Source organism: Panulirus ornatus, chromosome 4, assembly GCF_036320965.1.
Source record: "Panulirus ornatus isolate Po-2019 chromosome 4, ASM3632096v1, whole genome shotgun sequence".
NCBI lineage: Eukaryota > Metazoa > Arthropoda > Malacostraca > Decapoda > Palinuridae > Panulirus > Panulirus ornatus.
This window is the reverse complement of record NC_092227.1, coordinates 88,044,213-88,054,817: the sequence shown is the minus strand read 5'-3', so window position 1 is coordinate 88,054,817 and position 10,605 is coordinate 88,044,213. Positions and strand designations below refer to the sequence as shown.

Sequence of the window (10,605 nt, the reverse complement as noted above, 5' to 3'; positions counted from 1 at the left end):
GGAAAGTGAATTTAGGTGTGTAAAGAGGAATTATCAACATAAGAGCAAATAAGATTAGAAGCTAAAGAGAGGTGATCATTTATGGAGGGAAGAAAGAGAAAGAATAGGCAATTGGGCAAAACCCTGAGAGACATCATTCACTTCATCAACAATGGAACAACCTGAGAGGAAACTAACCCTGAGAGACATCATTCACTTCATCAACAATGGAACAACCTGAGAGGAAACTATGTATTAGGGAACAGCAAAAAGCATAAAAAACAAAGGAAGTTTAGAAAGCAAAGACATGTGCTACACCTATCAAATACCTTGGAGATAGCAAAGGCCACAATAAAATTTCACCTAAATTCCTTAGAGAAGAGGTCCAGAGGCAAGTTCCATTGGAGAGATAACCTGTAGACCTGTGCAGCACAGGTGATCAGATAGAATGGAATGGGATTCTCGGTATATGAATGAAAAATAAGAGAAGGCAAGTTTCAAATACTTTAAAGATGGCAAAAGTGAATCAATGGAGCAACAGTTGAAAGGGTTAGAGTGTCTTGTTGTTAAGGATGGGTTGTGCCACTGCACGCTTCCAAGAAGGAAAAGTCTGAGGTTTTAGAGAGATGAAATACACAAGCAATGATTGGTACAAAGTCATAGGTTTACTCCATTACACTTTGAGGAAGTATGCCATCTGAGCCATAAACCTTATCCATTTCGAGCCGAGAAAGTACTTGGAAGAACTAGCATGAGGAAAATATAGATAACTTAGGTTCAATGGGAAGAGATGGGGTGGATGATTAGATACAGAATTATCAAAAGGTAAAGTTGAGGAATATACGGTACCAAAATAGGCAACTGTTTCACCTGGAGAGTTACCTACAGACTGATTAGGTTGGGGGGGACATGGTTAAATTACAAAAGTTACCGGAGACACTTTTTCGCTAAACTGGAGAGATTTGTGAGGAGTCAAATCAGCACTTTCTTTTTATGAAGGTGTCCCTGACTTAACAAAGACCAGCTCTGCATTGATTCCAAGAAGGAATGGATGTGGAGTGGGAGGATATAAATGAGACAATACAATGAAATGTCTTATGCTCATTATCTATGGAGCAGACTTCTGTTGGGATATCCTGCTGAAATGAAGGAAAAATAATGACAGATCTAAGTCAGATGTGAGCTTTGCTCTTTCAATTCCATATCAAGGAAAACTATGGAAATTCCAGATTCAATGAAAAATGGATGTAGCAATTGTATTATTATTTGACCAAATATATACAAATCAAGTGCCTCCATAAAATAACAAAACTGATATGTTTTAATGTCAAAAACATTACCTTTGGGTTGATATTCAAACACAGCAGCCATAAATACAAAATAAACAGCATCAAGCTCACCACAGCCACATTAAAATCCATACACAAGAAAAATAACCAAAGAATACATTCGCATCACACTTATTAAACCAATATTCACACATGTGAAGAAGTATCTACACACCCATTGACATATACAAGGTGTTAGTTACCACTTGTCAGCATAACAGTTTTCATGAAATTTTAAGAGAACATAAGTGGCATGAGCAAAATATGGAGTAAAGCCTGTGATGAAGTAGTGAGTAATTCACTTTTATCACCTGAAATTGGGCCATCAAATGAAGTAAAAGATTGTAACTGCAAAAACAAAAATGCATCATTTATCTCTAAATTTTGCCAGTAACACTTTTCTCCATCTGAAACATTAATGAACATCCATCTTAAGGCAACTTACATACACATGCATACATTTCACAACTGTCAACATGTAAGCAAGACAAACACACTAAACAAGCAACAAACATTCACACACACATATTAATGATCTCAGGAATTTTTAGGGTTTTGTGCATATTTGAAATGCAACATCTCTGCTGAAATACTATTTTTGTAAAACCAATATTTAAGTATGGATTACTCCTGTCTGTTCCACTTCATGAGAGACTGAAGTTTGGTATGGTCTACAGATTGTCACTGGCACAAGAATCCCCTAACATATTTGAGCTGCCAGTGGTCAAACTGGTCAAAGCCAGCTGTTACATTCTGCCAAACCTGCATAACTACACTTAATATTATTTATATATTTATATATGTACTAAAACTCATTTTAGGCACATTTTATAAAAATTTTAATAAACATTTCTTTAGTAAAAATTATTTACATATCTTCTATACGTATGAAATCTGCAAATATGGAATGTATAAACAGCACGTGCATGTGAAAAAGCATATGTGCATCATAAAATTTATATTCAACGTGAATATCTTTAAATGCTAAAGATTTGCATGAAAGATAATAAACATGCACCATATAAATATTTCAAGAAAAAGAATATCTTGCATGCTTTCTTCAAAAGCAATATCAAACTCTATGTCACCAATCAGTCAAGTGGAATGAATGGCTACCATTTGGGACATAAGACCATTAATCACCATGGTAAGATGAAATAAATTATATCACACTTGGCTCATAAAACCTTTGGTTTTATGTGTATTTTGTGAAAAAAATACAATCTGCTAAAAATTAATTGACTCTGGAAAGAAGTGCAAACAGCACTGTAGGGGATATCATACACTAGACTCCGTAATTACTGGGGGGTTGGTGGCAGTGTTATTTAGTCCCTTTGGATAGTCCTGGGAGGGGTAATGGTCCCGACTGTCACACATTCTGCTCTTTCCAATCACATCTCTATCATATATACAGTCTCGGTCACATCTACTTTCTCCTCTGTTATACTTGTAGTCATAATCTCTCTCATATATAAGATCTCTATCATATATAAAATCTCTATCACCCTTGGATTCTCCATCATACACATACTCATAGTCCCTCTCACATCGACCTTCCCTGTCATATTTATAGTCCCTGTCACAACGGTTTCCTCTCTCAAATTTATAGTCTCTATCACATCTAACATCTCTATCATACTTACATTCTTTGTCATATTTAGTCCCTCTTTCAAGACTGAGATCACTATCATATATTGGTTCCCTATTATACTTTATATCCCAATCATATCTACAATCCCTATCATAGTTGGCTCCTCCATTTTCATATTTCATTTCTTGATCATACAGAGAGTCTCTATCATATAGCTGGTCTCTCTCATACCTATCTTCTCTGTCATACCCTATATCTCTCTCATCACATATAGTATCCCTACTATATTTGAGATCTCCTCTTTCAAATCGGTTAGATTTGGAATTACCACTATAACAGTTCTTAACTGAGCCACAATAACTAACTGATGGTAACAGATTCTGGTTCTTGCAGTTAGTCACAGGCTGTTTTGTTGTAACTCCATTTTCCTTCCTACTGACACCAGATCGCTGATTTTTGAAGGAATCTGCAGAAGAGTCTCTTGATTTCACAATATTTCGTGGAGCATACGGTCTTGGTGAACCATTAAAGGTACCACCAATAGGAGTTTTTGGTCGCGACGCTCTTGGACTCACCATTGGTGTATTTATAACTACGAAGCTTGCAGTCTTGTTAGTATTTGTAGACCTTGTTGATATTCTGGAGGGAGGGAGGTTACCTGGTGACTCACATGTCTTGGATAATGGCATGATTCTGACTTCTGGTGTTGTATCAGATGCAAGGCTTAACATTTTTTCTCTGTGATCATCTATATTACCATTCTGATACACATGATCTACACCATTTACTGCTGGGGTACTACTGGTGCTTGAGTTACTACAAGAGCTAACCATGCTTGGGGTACGGGACACAACTCTTACACGGGATTCGTTCATTCCCCCATTTGAGGACTCACTAGGGTTTCTTGGCCGGAGAGTAACAGTAATGACACTACGTTTGGGCTGCACTTCAGTATGACCCTGGTGAGCTGCAAGCACTTCTGGTGTGGCTGGGTGGATTCGTACTTCTGGAGTTTTCTCTTCTTGTCTACTCTCAGTCTCTTGGTTGTCTAATAAAGGCACACTGGTCTCCTGTTTCTTCATCACTCTTTCAGCCTGTCCACATTCTGCATATCCATTCATGGCACCTTGAACTTGTGAGGGTTCACTCACATCAGTCATGTCTTGGTCTCTCAGGGCCTGACAGCGAGATATCAAAACAGTTTTGCCTGATGAACTCCTTGGGATCTCCGACATTTCCTGATCACTATCCTGTGGACTGGAAATACCATTTTCACACTCCATATGAAGATCTCCATTCTCAGTTCCATTTTCAAGAGGCAGTACTTCCACTTTTATTGTTTCTATCTTCAAGTTAGATTTAGAACTATCATCACTAGGTATATCTTCATTCTCATGCAATGTGTTGGTAGATCTCCTCTTCATAATAGGCGATTCCTGAAAGAAGGAAAATTTTTAGTTAACAATGTATATGAAGACAAGACGATAAACTAGTCTACTAAGTAGGACACAATATAATGAACATATTCCAAATAAAAAGAGTGTGGTTGAGAAAGCAGAAGAGGGTGTGTTGAAATGGTTAGGACATACGGAGAGAACGGGAGAGGAAAAGGATATGTGTCAAAGGTGGAGGGAACAAGGAGAAGCGGAAGACCAAATTGGAAGTGGAAGGATAGAGTGAGGAAGATTTTGAGCGATCAGGGCCTGAGCACATAGGAAGGTGGGAGGCGTGCAATTTTTGTTAACAATGTAAATGAAGACAGGAAAATAAACTAGTCTACTAAGTAGTACACAATATAATGAACACATTCCAAATATAAAGACAGTGGTTGAGAAAGCAGAAGAGGGTGTGTTGAAATGGTTAGGACATATAGAGAGAATGAGTGAGGAAAGATTGACATAGAGGATATATGTGTCAGAGGCGGATGGAACAAGAAGCAGGAAACTAAATTGGAGGTGAAAGGATGGAGAGAAAGATTTTGAGTGATCAGGGCCTGAACATACAGGAAGGTGAGAAGCATGCAAGGAATAGCGTGATTTGGAACGATGTGGTACACCGGGGTCAACGTGCCGTCAATGAACTGAATCAGGGCATGTAAAACGTCTGGGGTAAACCATGGAAAGGTCTGTGGGGCCTGGATGTGGATAGGGAGCTGTGGTTTTGATGCATTACACATGGAAGCTAGAGACTGAGTGAGAACGAATGTGGCCTTTTTTGTCTGTTTTCCTAGCGCTGCCTCGCTGAAGCAGGGTGTAGCAATGCCGTTTCCTGTGAGGCGGGGTAGTGCCAGGAATGGATGAAGGTATATGTGTATATGTTGATATGTATATGTATGTATATATGTGTGTAAGGGCATTTACATAAATATATTCATGTCTATAGGAATGGATGGGCCATTCTTCGTCTGTTTCCTGGTGCTACCTCACTGATGTGGGGAAACAGCGATCAAATATAATAAATAAATGAATAAATAAATCTTCCAAATAGCATTTCTTTTTTCATACCATTTCATCTTTTATCTATTAATTACATGCTAATGTGCACGACTGGGAGAAAACTATAAAATTTTAACAAGATGAGCAACTACTCTTTGATGATACTGTTAAAGGATTGTATCTTAATCTTTATTACCCTAAGTAATCTAATTTCAACTCCAAGGCTTGAATAATGGGTACTAGTTGATAGGCAGAAACGACAAGGGAGGTATATTACCAGTACTACCCATCTGAATATGAGGAAGGTTAGTGATGCCTGTTTAGTAAGCTAACTTCAGTGGTTATCAAGTTACACTCCTTGGACACATAAGTTGTCTTTTGTCTCTGACTTACCCAAATGTGGACTTCAGGCATTCTGTCCACAAGCATACAATCTCTCCATATCATACATCACACATGACAACACTTAACTCAGAGCTCATTTTTCATAACTCTAGATTTTCCTGTGGTGAGCACTATGCACTAGCCCTGACTTTTGGCAAAATGTTAGGAGCAATAGAAAGAAGTTGCAGGTAGGAACATTTAGACGGAAGCATCAGGTAGAAACATTAGGAAGAAGTAGTAGATAGGAACTTTAGACAGGAGCATTAAGTAGTAGTAGTCAGTACAAATGTCAGGTAGGAGCCTCTGCAAACAGTAAGCGAGAGTTGCCCTCTGCCAGTTAAGGGTGAGGCACTAAAGGCTAAACAGTGGCACTGGAGTTCACTACTTGTGAGGCACTGGAGATCAGTCCCTATGGAGACTAATGCCATTACCACCCCATGAGGAAGTTCCAGTTGGGAACAAGTGTCAAAGTAATAGATAGCTAGATAGATAGGCTTCTGTCAGTCAGTTACAGATTGCTATGTCCTTCCACTATCAAACTGTATGAGAGATATTATGTCATCACCACTGCACCTGACTGTCTGTCTTTGGACACATTAGCATGCTAATTTAAGATCATTATAGAATACAAACCTCATACTTGAGGTGATTTACTAATCAGATTTGCATCAAATATGTGTTACAGCTGTGCATTTTTTAACTGGAAATTTTTTTAAGTCAAGTGCTATAGCTCATGAGCAATGAATGATGGAATGTTCAAATCTATAACTTACATGTATTAGACAAAGAAAAATATCATGGCATATAAATTTTCTTGGATGTTTTATTGATGTCAAACATGTTCTGTTTTTGTTGCAATGAGGTTAACACAACTTCTTTAGCTGTCATTTTGATATCAAAAAGGTGTTAAAGCAAGAAATAACCCATTGTAAGTAACCCTTGTTTCATCTTTCCATCATTTATAATAGAGGCCTATGGTGTATATACATTTGTCTTTCTACAGATATGTTTGTTATACCATGAAAGACACGACAGATAAAAGGCAGGCATGTTAAGCTCACTGAGCTGAAGTTGAGACATGGCAAAAAAACACAAGGTGACTGGTGGCTGTCTTTTAAGCTCCAAGTGGCCAAGGTGGCCTAATGCCCCTCCAAGGGTTCAAATCCAACCTATGACCTTTGTACATCTCTCAAAAGTTAAATCTGTCATACCATCAGTGCCATGATAGATTAAAATCTATGTTACCTTCAATGAGCAAAGATTGAGACAGCATAAAAACACCCCTCCCAGGGTTCAAATATATATTTGTAACATCATCAGTGCCACAACAGAGTAAAATCCATTTTAACCTCAATGAGCGGAGGTTGGGACATGACGAAAAAATACTAGGCGATGGAAGGCTGTCTTTTAACCTCCATGTGGCCCAGGTGGCCAGACGTTCATCTCAGGGTTTGAATCTGACCCATGATGTATGTCCATTTGTCTTTCATTACTTATCTTAGCAAAAGTTTTAGAGAGTAAAGAAATTTTGAGCACGGATAGCATTCAAAACTGAGATACATCAAGCTTTAGCAGCAGGCACAAACACACCATTGGAGGGGAAACAGCAGTAAAGATTACAGTAGGATATTTGATACTGAAGAGGGAAAGCAACTTCAGAAAATTGGGCTTCTATGGGAAGAAGATCAGGTGAAGAAAAAGCAGGTGGTGTTCTACTACGGGGTGACTGGATTTGAGAATGCATATACACCCATACTGGTGGCATGATTTGTATTCTGTGCACAACACTTTCAATTACAAACTCTGAAAAGAATGGAAACTACTTTATCCACTTACTAATATCGTCTGCCATTTTTCATTATACAACAGCGGTCCACAAAAAATAACATTCTACAAGCATCATCTTCCATTGTCTATATCCATTCATCCATGCCGATCCTTACGGGTCACTTCATCCTTTCACCTTATTTCTGGTATTCTCATGTACTTGTTTCAACAAGCACTGCTCAAAATATCCTTTTCAGGTATTTCTTTCAAACACTTTCACTCCATATGAACTTATCATTTTCTTTTATTCAAACTGTTCCCTTTACAATATTTTACAATACTTTATCTCCAGGATCTTTTATTTCTCACTCATTTCTCACATCAACTTTTATAAACACTACCAAAGAAATATATTTAAAAGGCCCATAACTGATGTACAACATACGTCATGTGATGCTAGCGGTGCCTCTGTGTCAGAGGCATGATCCCGTTCTGTAGATGACTGTCTCTGGTTTCTTACATTCACTGGCAATGTCCCATATGACCGGCCTCTCTCAAAGGGTGGTGGTGCTGAAAGAAAATATATATGCTACATAAAAAGTCAAAAATCCATTACATTCCTACTAGATGCTTTGAGAATGTCTTAAAGAAAAAATAATATCAATGAATAACATCAATATATTGATAATATGATGATGATAATAATAATAATAATAATAATGAATGGAATGAGTGATCGGGGCCTGAAAATGCAGGAGGGTGAGAAGCATGCAAGGAATAGACTGAATTGGAACAATGTGGTATACTGGGGTCGACGTGTTGTCAATGGACTGAACCTGGGCATGTGAAACGTCTGGGAAAACAATGAAAAGGTTTGTGGGGCCTGGATGTGGGTAGGGAGCTGTGGTTTTGGTGCATTACACATGACAGCTAGAGACTGAGTGTGAACAAATGTGGCCTGTTTTGTCTGGGGGTAGCGATGCTGTTTCCTGTGGGGTGGGGTGGTGCCAGGAATGGATGAAGGCAGGCAAGTAGGAATATGTACATGTGGATATATGTATATGTGTATATGAGTGGATGGGCCATTCTTTGTCTGTTTCCTGGTGCTACCTTATTGATGTGGGAACAGCGATCAAATATAAAAGAAAAAAATAATATCAATGCATGCTACAAAAAGAAAATTAATGAGTAAAAAAAGAGAAGGGACACCATCCAAGATTAAAATAAATTCCTGGCATATGTCTACTACCATTTTTGTATGGGTTGTATGTATGGAAATGCCCTTAACTCTTCAAGCACTTGATGCATATATCATAAAGAATTAGTATTATATAACTGGACCCTAACACTGTTAAACTACACTCACTGATTGACAAAGTAAATGACATCATCACTAGTTGCCAGTATATTAGCTCAGCAGACTAGTTTCAGACCAGTATTCAAAAAGTTGCAAATTCAGATGTAGCAATCAAATATGACCCATCAATGACACTGCACAGGAAATATTCTTAGCATGTATTCACATATATGAACATTATTCACCCTCATACCAATCTATCATTATAAATTTCATCAGTACCAAGATCATTCCAACAATCAACACCTATACAAGCTCGAGAAAGTACTGGGCTATATCCTCAAAATGACTTATACTACTTGCAAAATAATACTGCATCTGGAGGCTGAAGTTTAGGGATCAGCATTATATGGATATCGAGATGTGAAAACTATGGAAATTTGTTCAAATACTGTAAACACCTGATCCAAGACATGTGGATTTATGTTTAGCCATCCACAACAAAACAAAAACCTATTTAAAACAACTGTAAAAGGAATTTGGCAAAAACTGAATAACTAAGTCAGTGGTTAACCAGTGAAATCCCTAGATTATTCTAATATAAGGCATTAACCATCATTTATGACCAGGAAAACAATTAAATGACAACATTATTCAAACTCTCAGCAAATGGCTTAAAGAATTATTTCTTTTATATCTTTTTGTCTTTTCCACCATGGCCCCTTCATGAGATAGTGATAATAAAAAAGTAAAGCTGAATACTGCTTTCTTATAAGGTTGCCAGTAAAGCAGACAGATATAATCAAAACAGAAAGCTATTACAACCAGAGGAGTTTTTATCAAGATAGTAAGGTATGTGTAAAGTAGTTGGCAGAGAGGAGGGCGAGTGGTTCCAGGTGCAGGTGAGTTTATAATGGGTGAAAGTGGAAGATGCTTTGGAGGTTAAAGGCCTGAATGCAGGAAAGTGTGAGGTATGCACAGGATAGAACAAACTGGAGTGATGAACCAGGACATTTGAAGTGTCTGGGAAATCACAGAAAGGTCAGTGGGGCCTGAAATTGGATAGGAGGCTCTAGTTGTGGTGCATTATACATGAAAGCTAGAGAATGGATGTGAGTGAATGAGGCCATTTCTTCATCTGCTCCTTGTACTACCTTGCTAAAAGGACAAACATGGATGAAAAATACAGAAATGTTTCACAAATCAATGGTCTGATGCATATGAACAACCAGAAAAGACTAAAGAACTGTCATCTAGAATGATGAAGAGAGATACAAAATGTAAGCCTGACAACAAGGATAAGCAATAAAGAACAATGTTTTAAACCTGAAAGCAATCTTTCAAGGCAGATACAGAACCATGAAGTCAAGTATAGTTCCTAACCCACCAAAAAAAAGAAAAATTTCTTTGCACATCTTTCCCATGCTAACAAGCACACCAACCCTATTAACCATACTCTTATTACCACACCTCTCTCTTCCCCAATCATTTCTTAGAATCAACCCTCATCACATCACATACTGTTACCTAATTACCTCTTCCATACATTCTCAACTATAGCCCAGCCTAACATCCATACAACACCTTTAGGACTTTATACCTTTACACATGCCCATCTTTGGCCTAACCAAATAGTGACCTCTCTTTCCAAAGATTCCTCAATGCACCCACGATCTTCAACCCCCACCATGACTCATTTCAACCCCTACCATTTCATTCACTGCCATGTCTACTCTCAGGTATCTAAAACACTTTACTTCCACATTTTCTCCATTCATACTCACACCCCAATTGACCTGTCTCTCTCCATGGATAAACCAAATA

The 10,605-nt window shown here is 38.0% G+C and overlaps 1 protein-coding gene across 1 annotated transcript in view; it reads right to left on the bottom strand.

Moving 5' to 3' along the window:
• Nucleotides 1-1,227: 1,227 nt before the first annotated feature.
• Nucleotides 1,228-10,605, bottom strand: part of LOC139746185 (uncharacterized) — a 248,172-nt gene continuing 238,794 nt past the window's right edge. The window contains exons 14-15 of the mRNA XM_071657107.1: nt 7,930-8,054; nt 1,228-4,334 (exon numbers count right to left, since the gene is read on the bottom strand). Of these exons, the coding sequence (XP_071513208.1) occupies nt 2,586-4,334; nt 7,930-8,054 (1,874 nt within the window). The 3' untranslated portion in view covers nt 1,228-2,585. The remainder of the gene's footprint in view (nt 4,335-7,929; nt 8,055-10,605) is intronic.